General features: G+C 51.3%; 4 protein-coding genes across 4 annotated transcripts; 2 read left to right on the top strand and 2 right to left on the bottom strand.

The window, feature by feature from the left end:
* Positions 1 to 174: 174 nt before the first annotated feature.
* Positions 175 to 3,243, bottom strand: CTHT_0011680 (histone-lysine N-methyltransferase-like protein; the record flags this gene model as incomplete). Its single annotated transcript, XM_006691624.1, has 3 exons — positions 175 to 1,371; positions 1,485 to 1,867; positions 1,929 to 3,243. 3 exons carry the CDS (start codon positions 3,241 to 3,243, stop codon positions 175 to 177), a joined length of 2,895 nt encoding a protein of 964 aa, XP_006691687.1.
* A 4,840-nt stretch (positions 3,244 to 8,083) lies between these two features.
* CTHT_0011670 (uncharacterized protein) lies at positions 8,084 to 8,714 on the top strand (the record flags this gene model as incomplete). Its single annotated transcript, XM_006691623.1, has 3 exons — positions 8,084 to 8,330; positions 8,424 to 8,495; positions 8,587 to 8,714. 3 exons carry the CDS (start codon positions 8,084 to 8,086, stop codon positions 8,712 to 8,714), a joined length of 447 nt encoding a protein of 148 aa, XP_006691686.1.
* A 637-nt stretch (positions 8,715 to 9,351) lies between these two features.
* Positions 9,352 to 11,703, bottom strand: CTHT_0011660 (pab-dependent poly(A)-specific ribonuclease subunit pan3-like protein; the record flags this gene model as incomplete). The annotated part of the gene is made up of 6 exons (XM_006691622.1): positions 9,352 to 10,400; positions 10,674 to 11,007; positions 11,062 to 11,153; positions 11,209 to 11,329; positions 11,524 to 11,594; positions 11,670 to 11,703. The coding sequence occupies 6 exons, from the start codon at positions 11,701 to 11,703 to the stop codon at positions 9,352 to 9,354; spliced, it is 1,701 nt and encodes a 566-aa protein (XP_006691685.1).
* A 1,424-nt stretch (positions 11,704 to 13,127) lies between these two features.
* On the top strand, positions 13,128 to 14,721 carry CTHT_0011650 (uncharacterized protein; the record flags this gene model as incomplete). The annotated part of the gene is made up of 2 exons (XM_006691621.1): positions 13,128 to 13,265; positions 13,324 to 14,721. The coding sequence occupies 2 exons, from the start codon at positions 13,128 to 13,130 to the stop codon at positions 14,719 to 14,721; spliced, it is 1,536 nt and encodes a 511-aa protein (XP_006691684.1).
* Between the last annotated feature and the right edge of the window lie 1,073 nt (positions 14,722 to 15,794).

The following is a 15,794-nucleotide window of genomic DNA, read 5'->3' as shown; positions in this document are numbered from 1 at the left end:
GGAACAGACGAGCCAAAACAACATGTCATACTCCTACTATTTCCCCTCCCCCCCAACTTCCTCCAGAGCTTAATCGGTCAAGTCAGCCGAGTGGCTTTCCTAAGCCCAATGCCCTCACCCGAACAATTGAAAATTACCGTAGCCAATCTTCACTAAGAGCCTTTTGGCAAAAGTTTAGATAGAGATCGAAAGTTTTCTCTTCGCCCCTGCAGCTCTGTCCTTTGCCGCTACCATCTTCTTGGCCTTGGCAGCAGCCTTAACCTCCTGTGTCTCTGCCGCCTCCAGCGCCTTGCGCGAGGGAATCACTTTCCTGGATGACGTCTTCAGCTTCGGTGCCGCCGGTGAGGCTTCCGTGGCTTGACGCAACAGTTCTTGGTCGTGAGACTGCAAAGCATCCGGCTTTTCCAAGTGCTCTTGCTGCTCGTTCTCCTTGTTCGGGCTGTCAGTCGAGACGCCTGCTGCGATGATAGTCGTGCCGGGACTTCTGTTAGACGTGGTCGCTTTGTTCTGGGGCTGATCATTTGATTGAGCAGCTGCATCAATAATGACTGCTTTCTTGCTGTAACCCTTTGCGAGTCCGGCCTTGCCAGTCTTGGTCTGGCGGCTGCTTGCTGCCTTGATCGTGATGGCTGTATTCGGTCGCTTGCGCGGAGTCAGAGTCAACCTAGTCTTTGTGGTGGGTTTGAGGGTGACAGAAACGTTGCTCGAGACGTTCCGTTTGCGCTCATTTACAGCACTCTTAGCAACGGTGCTCTTGACCACGATGCGCTTAGCTGCCGTTTTTGCCGATGTCACTGCCTTTGACCTCCCTTTGGTCACTCCCTTTGCGGATGCCCGTTTTCTTGCAAGGACTTTAGATCCTTTGCCAGCTGTGGTCTTTGTCTTTCGCTTCTTGATGGACTTGCCGTCTTCCTTGTCATCGGCATCGAACTCAAACGCATCCTTAAGTTTACGCTTCATTCCTCTGGCGGATTTGTCTGCCAACTTGATATCTCTTGGGTTTCCCTCCTTCTGCTGTTTTTCTGGCTTCTGCATCTTTGCAGCGGATGCCTTGGACTTCTTGCCCTTCTTGCCCTTCTTCATCTGCTGCTTGTCTTCCTTTTTGGGAGGCTTTACCTCCTTGGGCCTAGGGCCGAGCACACCTCGGCAATTCGCACTACCACACAAGCACTTCTGCACGTTCTTAGCGCAGAAGGGATCGAAGTTGTAGTCGTACGTCAATTCCTCGCCCGTGGTAATGGGGCGGTCTCCAGCAAAGAGGGCCATGCGCGGCTGCCCTTTGACGATCCATTTTATCATACGGCAATTGGGCGAACATGAGTGATTGACGAACCGCGCGATGCTACCGCTAGTTGCATCAATGATCATGTTCTGGTCGAAAGACATGAGATAGTAGCACTTTTGGGACATCAGCTCAAGAGCTCAGAGAGAGGGGCAAAAAAAAAAGAAAAAGAAAACCGAGGGGTGGACCAAATGAACCATACCTCATTGTCTTTGTACTCTTCCCTCATCCGTCGCTCGCACTCTTCCTCGGTGATAATCTCACCAGTATATTCCATAATTATCTGGTTCGGTTCAAAGCAGCGATTGCTGCGGACCCCGTAACCTCGGTCTGGAGTTTTAAACACCTCAACGCCAATGCGGTAGCGCCCACCTTTCTTGGTGCGCTCTTGGAGTTCCTGAAATGCACGGTTGGTGCAGTACTCCTTACCAATGTTACAGTTCGTTTCGTCACACTCATACAGCATGATGCGGTTCTGGCATGTCTCTCCACAACCGTCTTCTGGCTTGCAGACGCACTTAGAAGCGAAATCCCCAAAGTGAGGGTTCTTCTTCCAGTATGCAGCAGCATCTCCAACAAATCGGTCTGGGACACGCAGGTCAACGGGATGTACAGTTGGGTACTCAGAGTAAAAGCAGCCACTTACTCTTGGTCATGGTGCGATAAGCAGCAGGCTTAGGCTGCCCAGGAGGAAGAGGGTGGCAAACGTCATAAGGCAGCTTGAAATCACGCCCATGGAGCAACAGCCGAAAGCCATTATACATGGGCAATGGAAGCACCTTGTTTGGCTTCCCGCTTGGCATCAGTTCTGGCATGTACAGCAGCTTCTTCCTTTCCGGTGCGGTCAAAGTCTTCATGATATCAGTAGGGTATTCTTGGCCAGCGTAAAGACCTTTCTCCAGCCATTTCTTGGGCCGGGGCTTGATGGCTCCAATTGGACGGGGCTCCTGCTTGTCCTGGCCGTCCTGCTTATCCTTGGCTTCCTTGTTTTTGTCCGAATTTCTCTCCGGTTCCGAGTCTTTGGTAGCTTCAGGACTCTTCTCGGTCTTGGCCTTCTTTCGCGGTGGCTCGGAGGAGGATGTCGCCTGGAAAGGATCTACGTCAACGTATTTTCCATTGCTCCAGACGGTGTAGCGCACAGGACGAGTATCAATATGAGCAAACTCATTGGTGTCTTGTAGGCGCCTAAGTTCGCGTGGCAGCGACTTCAGCTCTTTTTCAATGGCCTTTTTGCCGCGCTTGCTAAGGGCTGCTAGTTTGGTTGTCAGATCCTCGAGCGGCAATCCAGAAGAGCGCGTCGCACGACGCGTCACCGGTGATGGGACAGAAGTTTTCTTTGTCTTTTTGGAGACTGTGGAAGCTTTAGTGTTCTCAACGTCTCTGGAAAGTTGGAGCGTCTGAGACGCGTTGATGGGTTCACTGGCGCTTGTGTTGGCAACCTCTACCTGTCTCGTATCTGATACTGTATGCCGCCGCTTTTTCCCTTGGACAATGTCTCCTTTTGCGCGTCGTCTTCCATGTACATCCGTTCCTACGAGTTTGGCGAGATTGTACACTGGCGCGCTTGCACGCGCTCGCCTTGGGCGGGACGTCGCAAGCGGTTCGGCAGAAGCCTGGTGCCCGGCGACCACAATTGCATCTTGGCCGGCGGGCGTTTGCTTCTCTGGCTTGTTGTTGTCACGTTGAGCGTGCTGGTCATGCTGGTCGGCTTCAGGGGTGGGAATGGCGGCCACGACAGTCGGCACTGCCACAGCCTCTTCTTTCTGGCACTCGAGCTCAGAAGCCAGAGAGATGCTGTCGGGCGACGCGGTTGTCGGAGGAGTCGAGGTGAGCGACGCGTTGTTGGATGAGTTGGAGGAAGAGCTTGCATCCGTATCGGTGGGGGTGCTGCTGGAGAAGCTCGCTTCGCATGGCAACGGCAATGGCTCGGCGGCTGCAGGCGCTGTTTCTGTGGTCGCCATGATGGCAACTATGGGTTGGTGAGGGTTTGGCTTGCAAAGTGTTGCAAGACTCAAGAGCAGTTGACGTTTGCAAAACCTTTCGACAAAATCAAGCGCGTCTGCGGACGAGTCAGCAGGCGGCCTGAGCTGCAGCACTAGAAAAGAAGCGGGAGGTCTGGCAGACGCGGCACGGTCACAGATGTGACAAAAACAGAGAAGGAATCGGAGTTGCGCGGAGCTCTCTGGAGAAAAAAAAATCGCTGAAAAAGGATAGAAAGTAAAGGACCTGGGGCGTCAATCGGTGCGTGCAAGTCTTCAAATGGAGTCAATGGGCTTGCGAACGCAGCTGAAGAGCGCCGAGAGGGCGTGAGAAGAGAGAATGCATGTGCGCAGACGCGGCGCGTTTGGCTATTATCGCGTAATGGAGGGTGTCGGAACAATACCCACTGAGTGGGCGCGAGTTCTTGCAGCAAGGGGGGTGGGGAGGGAAAAAAAAGTGTGAGTTGTGTGGATGAGAAAGATAGCGGACTGATCGAATCGTGGCCAGGGGCAGGCCGAAGTATTTATTTGGGGCTGGGAGGGGTGTGAACGGATGGACCGTTTGACCATCCAGCACACCTCCCTGATCACCACCTACCTGCCTTACCTACCTTACCCATGAGGCAGAGAGAGAAGCTTGCGAGCTTCCACAAGAAGCCTACCGTAGCATACCTTTGCTGACTCCCCCCTCACCCGAACACATGCGTGCCTTGTATGCTAGTGCCAACTTGGAAACTTGTAGCTTCGTTTCGGAACCTCACATCTTCTCTCTTGACCAGACACAACATTTGCATGGCGTCGGATGCCATCGTCCCCGATCATCGCTATGGGCCTATCATCCCATCATCACCATCATGCCCGTGAGCCATCCTTTGAAGCTCCTCACAGGCCGCTCCAGTCTGTGTCTACTTTGTGTCTCATGCATGTAGGCTTCCATGAACACGATTAGAGGGAGATGCCATGCTGTCCAATAAGTAGACGCTGCCATTCTGCTGGTCGTTGGAGGGCCACGGAGTATCAGTCCGGCTCCTGGTAGGCTTGTTGGGTCTTTGCGGTGTTTCTGGCACCGTCACTGGCATCACGGGCCATTTAGCCCAGCACACAGATGCAAATTTGCCTTCCTTGGATCGGCTTGTCGCATTCTTGCACGACATCAAAGACTTGAATGGGACTTGCAATGATTGAGTGACTATGTGTTAGTGGGCGTACATCAATCCAGACATTCTCTTAACAAACACTTGTTGTATAAATTTAGACTCGATTGCTCGACTCTTTAGAGGCACTGGACAAAGTCAAGCAGAAGCTAGGCCCAGGGTCGAGGACCCGTAGATGAGAGACATGAGAGACAATTATCCAAGGGACTAGAACCGAAACGACCGGCAACTTTGCCGGAAAAGGTTTCTTGGATACATTATTGCGAGAAATTGTCGCATAACACGGTTTCTTGCCTGGTTGGTACCAATCTTGTGAAAGCAAAAAGAGTACCTTCATTGTTTCTGCGACTTCGTGCCGACCATCGAGTTGGCCGTCCATTTGCGTTATTGTCGGCGAGAGTCCAGGCCGTGGTCCAAAATTTCTGGACATGAGCAAGACAAAAGTGCTGTTGACATCGTCTTAGGCTGGCAGTGCTTGATCTCCTAGTTTAGATCGGTCCTCAATGATCGGGGAGTCCATATAGGAGGACAACTCTAGCCACCGTGCATGTTTATTCAGTTTATTATCATCCATCCACATGGCCTTTTGGGATAGTATCTCTGTTTGTCTTGAAAGCTTCTCCATGTCTCCACCTTAGCTCACGCTGCTATAGATTTGACAGCATTTAGCTTTAATGATTTGAGATTTTCGTCACCACAACGCCGTATGTTGCTCGGGCGCATTGGAATGGCGGAGAAAAGAGACTGCCTTACTGCGCGTAGGGGTGTCCCATGGTTGCTTCCATTTCGATTCGTTAGAGGAAGTAATCGATTACAATATTACACTGGGAAAGCCCTCCCGAAACGTTGGCACAGTTTGCATTGTGTATACAGAGTTTCGTGGACATTTCATCTTACATTCAACCTGCGCTCGGAATGCTTGCAAGTGAACACCAAACACTCTCATTCATACGAGATTACATTCTTTTTCAGCAGTGCACCTCTTTGGTAGTATCCCTAAAGCTCAAAAACCCGTCTTCAACCACCGTCGAGAAAGCTCTCAACATGTGTTTCATAGCGAACGGCAAGAGACTCTTCTCCAGATATCGAGACAATGAACAAGAGGACCATGACCCGATTCTTGCACTGCACAAGCGCTTGCCTGCTATTATAATGGACGTCAATGGCATGAGAACCATATAGGGCGTGACTCTCTCTGACCATCTTGGCCATGCCCCAACGAGACTTGTTCTGAAGAAGTTCTTGCAAGCTCATCACGGGGACCTAGACAAGGCACAAGTGGCCCTTGAGGATGCCTTGACCTGGCATTCGCGGATGGCAGACATGACTGACTATCGCTATCGCGTTTTCCGCCCTCCTTTCCAAGATCTTGGAATTGTCACAGTCCACGAGATGCCATCACCAGCGACCTCTCAGGGCCCAAATATAACCGTGTTGATCTGGTACGCTTGGGGAAATGCAAGGCAAGATCAGATATTTGATAACACTAACACGTAAGTCGAGCTACGCACCTGGGTTCTCAAATTTCCCAGATACCTCTAGCTAATCCCTGGAATCGTCTAGTCTTTTGGGACTGCGTTACTCTCTGTTAGAGCATGCTGTTCGTCAAATTGGAATTTCAGAGGTCACAGGGCCTGTGTTCTACGATGCGCCTGACAGGTTCGAAATTATCCACGTTCATGACTTCAGTAACTTCAACTTTTTGGAAGCTGGATGGCGACGCAAGCTGCACCACGTGTGGGATATGCGGTTAATGCTCGATAAGTTCTATCCAGGCCTCTGCCGATCCACTGAGATTACGGGCTTGGGGAGCAAGGCATATTGGTTTGCCAAAATCTTTTTGGCCAGAAGGTTGTCATCATCAAAGTGGCGGAGAAACTGGCACCTGTGCCAGCGCCCTGGAGAACTTGTGAAATATCTGCCTGAAGCGCGAGCCACTGCCGAGGCTTTATCTTGGAGATCTAAATCCTCTGCTTCCAGATGTCCGAGTTCTATCATTGGAGTTCGGGCTTCCTCGACACCGGCGAGCATTTACTTGGGTTCAAAGACTGAAGAAGAAAGAGAAATGATGGGGTGGTGGCGAGAGGATGCAGGGCCCCTCTCCAACCAAGTGCTTCCACCGCGACTTCCATGGTATAAGCGCAGTAAAGAGAACCCAAGATGCAAAACACTGAGAGCCTAGGCACTTCTCAGCTACTACATTGATGACAATGGGAAGCCCTATTCGGTCGACATCTTTATGGACAGCTTTCAGCATATCAAACCTAGCTCATTCATCGTTGAATCAGTCGACAACTGGCGATGCTTTGCACCCACCTTCGACAGTCGTATGGCCAGCACCAAAGACAAGAGTGTCTTCACGGCTTCTTCATCAGGTTGTACATTCAGTTTCGCGGCATCTGACAGAAGAACTGATAGCTCACTTCAAATGTCAAGCTCGATGAGAACAGCACGCAGAGTAAAGCTTTACGCCAACCTCAACCGGCCGAAGAGAGTTATGCCGGAAGATCAGCCCCTGCAAGCTGCCGACACTGACGTTATGGCCACATCTCCTATCTCTCTAAGCTCTTCGTACTCACCCTCATGTTATACAACCTGTTCATCTGGTCTCGAGAATGCGACATCCAACAGTTCAGCAACATCAATAACGATAGACCCTATTATTTCCCGATCAAGCTTGTTGTGCAAGGATGAGACAACGCCAGCCGAGCCCAGGGTTTAGCGATAAGTGGCCTTTGAGGTTGACAGTGAGCAGAAGAGGCTAAGCCACGACTGTAAAAGCTGTTAGAGACATTCAGAAGGATTTGTCATTGTTGGAGAGCAAGCTGGAGCCAGGGTTTGAACTCCCATCAACAAAGTTCCGCCTTGCTGATGACGGGTTGGGGATGCGTTCAGCGCCTTGTGAAAGGAATAACTCGCATTCCATTGCTACGTGGTGATTTGCTCTATTTGGCAATCATGGAATTTTAGAGATAGAATTAGAGCTAAGCGATGATGTGTAATCTTGAAGGATGGCACTGCAGCGGGGAGAGGAGAACCGTTATGTTTGTAACAAGAACCTAGAACCTTTTCAGTTGATAAAGGAAGCACGGCTGCTATTAAGCCCTGGTTTTGGGCATATAAGAATGAAAGTAAAGAGTCAAAACATATAAAAGCTGAGTATGTTAAATGTTGGTTCGGAATCTGGGGAACCAACCGCTCCTGGACGCCTTGCCCACCAACTCTGAGGGAGTGTTAGTGGATGATGTATCATCAAATCTGGGCTGTTTTTGAGGATGAAGTCAACAGGTCTCCACCATGGCCAATCAGTGGAGCTGATGAACGGGCTTGGCAAAGAAGCTTCTGCTTGGTGTTCCACTCTTGCCAAGCTCTTTGCCCCGCTATCCAATCGCGTCCCCAGCTCAACCACAGCATTTCGGCACGTCACACCCCGGCGATCGAAGTCGCAGCCCCCTCGCTTGCGCGCGCGCGTTCAGGCCCCACCACGACGACAAACAAATCTCCTGCCTAACGTCCAACCGGACACTTCAGTACGTGCTAGATCGAAGAAACGCAACTCCTCGTCGAATTTCGAAGAATAACCGTTGTGCGTGCCAACAGCTCTGTATTCAAGTCCGTCGGGAATCGAACCAATCTTACCTCGAGCACAGCAAATCGCAAGCTAAGCCATGGCAGACCGAGGCCACCGCGGCGGCCGCGGCAACTTTAGGGGAGGCCGTGGTGGTAGTGGTGGCGGCGGCGGCGGATATAGCAGCCGGGGCGGCAGCAGCGCGGCAGGCTCCGCTGCCGGAATGCCGGGCGCCAGCGGTAATGCGCAGAACCAGGACAAGGAGCGCCCTAAGAAGGAAAATATCCTGGATCTGAAGAAGTACATGGATAAGCGGATCACTGTTAAATTCAATGGTGGTCGGGAAGGTTGGTGTTTTTTCACGACTCAATCCACTGGGACAACGTGCTCTGGGACCTGGACAGAGTGAAGGCAACTGGCTGACAGCCTTTGATACGCAGCTACTGGTGTTTTGAAGGGTTATGATGCGTTGATGAATTTGGTCTTGGACGACGTTGAAGAATTACTTAGAGGTAAGTTCGCCTGGATTTGCAGGCCTAGTGAAAATCGTCTACTCGCCCTGACTCTTAGGTAGAGAGCGGTACTGACAACATCGCAATCCAGACGATGAGGGCAATGAAATGACTCGCCCTCTTGGTTTAGTCGTTGTTCGCGGAACTCTTCTTGTGTTTGTCAGCCCAGTTGACGGGAGCGAGGTGATAGCAAATCCGTTCGTCCAGGCTGAAGATTGAGCCCGAAATGGAAAGATTTTGAAGAAAAGCCGATTACATCATGTGAAACCAGATAAAAAAGGTGCAAGATTCTCGAGCCAGCTGGGTTAGAAAGGCAACGGAGACGAGCCATGAGCGATCCGGAGAACGTACATCATGCCAAAATGGCCTCGACTGTGGCACACACATAACGCCGAAACGCCACCTCTAAGGACCGTCTATCCCAACATACAGGGTGGGTGATGGCCACTTCTCTCGTGTCGTGGCCACTACGCCTGTGTAAGGGAGTAGGCGATCCGAATCAAAGTGGCATTGAACTATCACGGCTACAGAACCTATACCGTGCCTGTTTTGATTTGGAAGGCCCGAGGATGCGTTTCACAGTCACATATTGGTGTAACAGTTTGTTTTTGCCAACTATCTACCAAACAACGCTACAAAACATGCCTAATTGCTGCTCCATGTGTTCACTTTAACATATGCTCACTTTCCTCCCTTCTGGTTAGGCCTATCGTATCTGAAGTTGCGGACCTTCATCCTTGCTTCTTTCCTCAACTTATCCTGCTTGTTGGCTTGCATCTGGTTCAGACAGAGACCGGGCTCTTTCTCCATCCTCTTGTAACCTCCACCTCGTCACCACTTCGGGGGGCGGTGTCGCCTAGGTATTCGCCCCCGGTGCACCGGTCTTGCTTGCCTTCACGAGTTCATTAAACGCGCGGTCATACATCTGCCGGAGTTCGCGGTACGAGAGCACGAAAACCGTCTCGTTGTCACGGCTTGTGAGAAGGATATTCTCGTCAACGCCGGCTTCAAGCTTGCTCATGCACGTGAGCATGTGGCCGATGGAAAGGTTGGGCTTTCCATCGGCATCCACACGGTGAAAAACATAATCTCGGAAGAGCTTCAACTGGTACCTGTCGCCCGTCTCGGACCAGCTTGGTACTCCATCGTAATCACCCCGCTCGAGGATGGTGAGGAGTTTCATGAGACTGCGAGCGATCCGGCCATTCTCAACCTCTCGAGCAAGGTGGAATAACTTCTCGTCGTTGTCCTGGAGCGCAAGATCGAAAAAAGTGGTCATCTGCGAAGCGATACCGGTCATGAAATGTTCGATCGTCTTGGTTTCACCAGAGCTGGTGTCTAAGAGCCAATTTACGGCACTTTTGAGATTTGCCGAGTATTTATTCCCCAGAGTTTCCAGTGCTGCTGGAATATTGTTGAGATGCGCGGGGAGTGTACCAGTGGCAAGGGAGAGAATAAGCTTGCCAAACTTGACAAAATCCTCCTGTTGCAACTCCACAACAGATCGGGAATTCATCCCAAACTGAACAACGTCAAGAATTGCGCATGCTGAAAGTCGTATGCGATTGATATCGGTAAGGATGATTTTGCTAGGCTCGAGGCACCGAGCAGCAAGCCTGTTCGAATGAATGGTTTTAAGGGCGTTTGCAATTTGACAAATGTAGCCCCATATCGTGTTCTCTGGCACAGCAGGTGGGGGTCGATATCTGTTGCCATGTATAGGCTGGAAATGGTGTTCCTGCAGGGTTTTGGAGAGAGGATGAAAATCATATGCGAAGATGAGAGAACTGTCGCCAAATTCCCTGGTGGTAAAAACTTCGTGGATCGTCACGATACTGGCGTTCTTAATCTTTTTCCAATCCTTCATGACGTTCAGGATAGCTTTTTCGTTGGTCAATCGATAGCCTATCATCATACCGCAGTCAATACTCGGCCCGCAAAACCACCAACCCATGGATCCAAGATTGAATGATACCTTCAAGCCTCCTGAGGGCATAATGTCTTCCGTTACGGCTGTTTTGAGCCTTATAGACCCAACTTGGATACCCAAAACAAGAGGTGTTTTTCCTGTTACTGGTATCCAGAGGGACAAGAGAGTGCCAGTGTTCAAGTTGGGGAAGGCCCGAGTCTGGCTAGGGTTAGTCACAGCAACTGCAATTACAACGTTGCATGACTTACTTGGAATGACTTGTAGAGTTGCGAATTGCTTCTTTTGGAGGTCTTCGCGGAGATTTTGTGGCATGAAGAAATCATATGTTGCCCTTTGCCATGGCTGGAGCTCTTGCCTATATGGGCCAAATGGTTGATAGAGATGGTAATGAGGAGGTTGTATGGGGCCGGTTGGGTAGGCTGCATGTGGCGGATAGAATGGTGCTCCAGGAGCAGCCAGGCCGCTGTGGTCACCGTAGAGCGGCAAGTTATACTGACCAGCGGTGGGTAAGGCAGTTCCCATAGTACTCATTGTGAAAGGGTCAGGGTAGAGCCCATTCTCTTGGGATATTCCATTGGCATTCTAGATGTTTGTTAGCATAAATATTAGCAAACTAACAGACCAGCAAAGCCGTACGTTGTTACCAAGGTCGTAGTTTTGAGGGGTGAATTCCCGAATAGCTGCTGGATTGAACATTGTGCTTTCGGCAGTAGTTTGTAAGGTTGGCGCTGTTTGGACATATTAGAGATGATGCAAACCAGGCTCTGCAGGACATCAACTCACTTCCTCCACCACGAGGCGTGAATGGAGCAGCACTTGCGGCCTGAGATGAAAGAGTTGTCTTCTTCGGGAGTACCGTTGATTGGCCGGACGGGGTAAAGGAGGGCGAATCAACGTTGAACATCTTTTTAGAAGGTCTACCAGCACGTTAGAAGCGGAAAACATAACCACTGAGTCCAAGCAAATCGACAAAATCTGCGCGCAGGGAGTTTGAAACTGGGATGTTTGGAGGACCAAGCATCTCGGTCTCAGGTGGTATAGAGGTATGCCGGATGTAGCCAGTTCTTCCTTGGTAGCGTCTTTTGAAACTCTTTGGACCTCATTGTACAACCAGAACATGGCAATGCCAGCCTTGGAGGGCACTAAACCGGGCCTGGCAGCGACCAGTCCTTCATCGCCGTGTGGGGGTATGAAATTGGTGTACTCGAAGTGTCATATTCACCATGTTGCTGGCATCAACTTACGCTTCTGGTTGGGAGGAGTTCTTGTTTTGGTCATGGTTGTAGGTGCAACCCTGGTCCTCATAGCGGCAGTGGCCATATATAAGAACGTTTCGGCATAATATATCTTTGTTTTCTGTTGAGCAAGCGTCAGTTTGACCTCTTGTCAGGTCCAATGGGGCCATGGAAGAGAACAGGAGTAGCCCACCTCGACCCTTGGATCTTGGAGAGCTGACCTGCCTTCGCAGGTCATTCGAGGTGTACCGCGTCGCAGCCATGGTAAAGGAAAATGGATTGGATCAAGGAGTGTGCAACAGCCCCTTGACCAGCACTACGATATCTAAATAGTATACATGTCAGCGGTATGGCACAGAAGTGCGCAGGCACGCATCGGTGGCGGCAACGGTATCGCAGCCCTTGCAGTCCTGTCGGGGAGGAGGGTTGTCGTTGCAATAGTGGGGAACGGAGAGGGGAGAAGGGACCGTTCTCACTTGTTGGTAATGGGTCTCTCCCATGTTTTGATCGGACGGGCGATGAGGCACCCATAGAAACGCATGCGGGCGATGGCAATGGCGAGACGGCGTCCCAGGGATATTGATGCGCCTGTCAGAATGAAACAAGGAGAGCAGGGCGGATAGAGGGAGGAGGGACAACACGATCGGGGAGTTGCTGAGGGTTTGTCGCTACGTAGTTATCTTGAGTCGGGCATGGGCGAGTAGGCCAGGACCACTCGTAGCAAAGTTTTTGTCAGTAAGCATCCAAATCGACTCAAGAATGCTCCAAGGCCAGCGACTGTCAGTTGAAGATGCAAAGTTGAAGCGCGGGACTCGCGCGCTGCGGTGTGGGCCCTGTACCCCCCTCCGACTTCGAGGAGTTGGACTGTGCAGCCTGCCGATCCTGTTTGGAGTGGTTCACACTTTCAGGCTTCAGATTAGCCCCGTCTAGAGCAGTGCACAGACCATATTTATTCACTTATCGGTACATCTTATCGGAGAGACAACAGTCAGCCCAAGGGTTTACAAGACTATCGGCTATCGGCGAGGCTTAATGCCGTCCTCGCTGACCTCATTGCATCGTGGCCGAGTCCGCGAGCCGCCAACTGAGGCCAACAAACACAAGACGGCCATTGGAAGTTGCGATCCCCCTTTCAACCGGCGCTCTCGTGCAGCCACCACAGCGATACCCGGAGGGCGATTGTGGTAAACCGGGTGCTCCTCGGTTGCGGGTTGCAATATCGTCTGTTCATGACATTGTGTGGGGTTCGCGTTTCTCCCCGTTCTGACGCTCGACCGCCAGCCAAAGCGCAAAGTCCCAAAACTGAGAGTCGTGCTGGCCGCTCCTTTTCTCTCCGACCACATATCAAAATCTAGTCTCAGCCACATTGTGAGGCAACCATCAAATTATACTTCCCGACTTTGTTATAACGTACCTATTCAGTAATCTAATGTTCGCATCTGCTCCTGGTTCACCCTTTGCGCCACAATGACCAACAGGGAGGGTTTCGATTTGGGCCAACTTTCTGCAAGCCAACAGGAGGCTCTACAGCAATACACAGATGTTACTGGGCAAGAGATTAAGGATGCGATTCCCCTGCTCGAGAGATCGCAATGGAATGTTCAGGTCAGTTTCGTCCATTCTTCATTCACCCTAGGTCGCGCTCAAGCTGACTGTAGGGCAGATAGCTGTCTCCAAGTTCTTCGACGGAGAAGGTCCCGACCTTTTTGCTGAAGCCCAAGCAGCTCAGAATAATATTCCCCGAGCCGCCGCGCGGGTCGAAAACCTTCATGAAGCGCTCATCATGGACGTGGGCAACCGACCGGCGCGGCCTAGACAACCAAGAACGGAACCAGCCCCTCGAGTAGTCCCTCAGTCGCCACACGTGTACCGTTCACCGTTCCTGGTCACCTTGCTTTTCGCTCCATTTCGCATGGGCTACAGTATACTTTCCCGTGTTCTCGGCTCTATCTTGTTTATATTCTCGCTTTTACCTCGCTCCCTCCGTGCTCGATTTTTGTCTTCATCTATTGCCAAGGGACTCAGGCGGACCGATGGAAGGAGGCTTACTCTGCCAAAAGAAACTGCCCAGAGGTTTAAGCGCGAGTTCGAGGAAGAGTATGGGCCCAATGAAGTCCCTTTTTTCGAAGGGGGGCATGCCCAAGCTCTCGATACAGCAAAGAGAGATCTTAAATTTCTTTTAACGGTATTGATCTCCCCAGAGCATGATGATACGGATTCTTTCGTTCGGGGTACGCTCCTATCTTCTGAAGTTGTGAACTTCATGAACGATCCCGCAAACAATATCATCGTTTGGGGAGGGAATGTGTTGGATTCAGAGGCATATCAAGTTTCCCGAGAATATGGTTGTACCAAGTTCCCATTCTCCTGCGTGGTCTGCCTTACTCCTAAGGAGGGAAGCACACGAATGGGCATTGTCAAGCGCCTGGTTGGACCTATGACACCAGAGGCATACATTTCCGGCATCCAGAATGCCATCAACAAGTACGGACCAGACTTGAATGCTGTCCGTGCGGAGCGCGCCGCTCAGGAGATGGCTCGCACCTTACGTGAACAACAAGATTCGGCGTATGAACGGTCTCTGGCACTCGACCGAGAAAAGGCACGGCAAAAACGCGAAGCTGCTGCCGCCGCCGCTGCTGCAGAGCAGCAAGCACGAGAAAAGGCAGAAGCTGCCGCGCGTCTGCAGCGGTTACGGCAACAATGGCGAGAATGGAGAGCTACGACGATCCCTTCCGAGCCAGACCCGACAATCAAGGATGCAGTACGTTTGGCCCTGAACATGCCAGCTTCGTCCGGGGCTGGACGGATCGTTCGCAGGTTTTCCAGTCAAACAACGCTGGAGGAGTTGTATGCCTTTGTAGAGTGCTACGATCTCTTGAAAGACGCATCCAAGAAACTCACGGAGAAGCCCGAAGGGTACGAACACCACTACCGATTCCAGATTTCCTCGGTTATGCCCCGAGAAACATTCGAACCGAGCAACGCTGTCACCATTGGTGAGAAGATGGGTAGAGGAGGAAGTCTAGTGGTGGAGGACATGCCTGACGATGATGAATAGAGTGGTCTGTGTTCACTACTCTTTGGTCGTACCATGTTGTGCTATAATACAACTAAACATACAATACATGAAACAATTGTCCTGGCATTGCCAACGAATCAAGGGCGTCCACCAATTCGAAAACATGTGCTGCAGGCCATTAGTTGAAGGTTTGAGTTGTAGCATTGCCAAAGGTTCTCGATGTGCCAGGGTCCAACTAACGCGGTGCTGCATCTTCCAGAATTGCTTACTTTAGGTGCGCAAAAGCGAAACCCCGCCGCGGGCAGATCCGCTTCTTTGACTTATCTTATCAGGGATCAATTCCAAAGGAGAGCCCCATAATACGCGGGGATGCTGAATGTGCCCGCAGTTTGTCCACACACAGGGCTGACGCTTTCGGCGCCGGGCTGGGTATCAACAAGCTCATTTCCCCTCCCACACCATTCCTAGCCTTAAGTGCTCTCCCTGAGTTCCAACAAGATGCCATCACCTACCACATTGACCAAAACGGGGGGTTTGCGCGTCCTCGTGGCGACAGCGGGGCTGTGTGAGAACCGTCCGTCTTGGCATTGTGTTTAGCAACACCTTGTGCTTGTCCATAGGGCACTGTGCCATTGTCATCAGAAGTGACAAGCAGGAACGCCTACGTGACATACGTCCTGCCTACCACCTAGTTGACTCGTTGAACAAACGCGCCGTCGTTTCTGGAGGCCCATAGAAGTTGGCAAAGACCCTATTTCTCTCCAGAGTTGTGCATGGCCCAGCCCCTCCGAAGAAAAGCAGCAGCCAACGTTGAGGGGTCCTATTCAAAGCCGAACAGAACCCAACCCTGCCCATATAGCTCTCTCGATCTTTGGTCTCTTGAGCTTTGATCTCCCCTCTATTTTCCTCAAAGGTCCAGCCTTAGCTGTTGACCTGCGGTGTTATCCAGGGGTCTCCAGAGCTGTCATTGCAACCACTTGAAACGTTGACCAGAACCCAGCAACAAAAGCCCCTGCTGCCTGGGCAAGCGGCAACGCTCTGTGGAGTGACGGCACGGTAATCAAACGGGACACACCACAGCCTTATTGCAGGATCTACCGACTGTGCAACTT

The sequence above is a fragment of the Thermochaetoides thermophila genome, assembly GCF_000221225.1.
Source record: "Thermochaetoides thermophila DSM 1495 unplaced genomic scaffold scf7180000011814, whole genome shotgun sequence".
NCBI classification, from domain to species: Eukaryota; Fungi; Ascomycota; class Sordariomycetes; order Sordariales; family Chaetomiaceae; genus Thermochaetoides; species Thermochaetoides thermophila.
The sequence above is the reverse complement of the archived record's forward strand: the minus strand, read 5'-3'. Positions and strand labels throughout refer to the sequence as shown.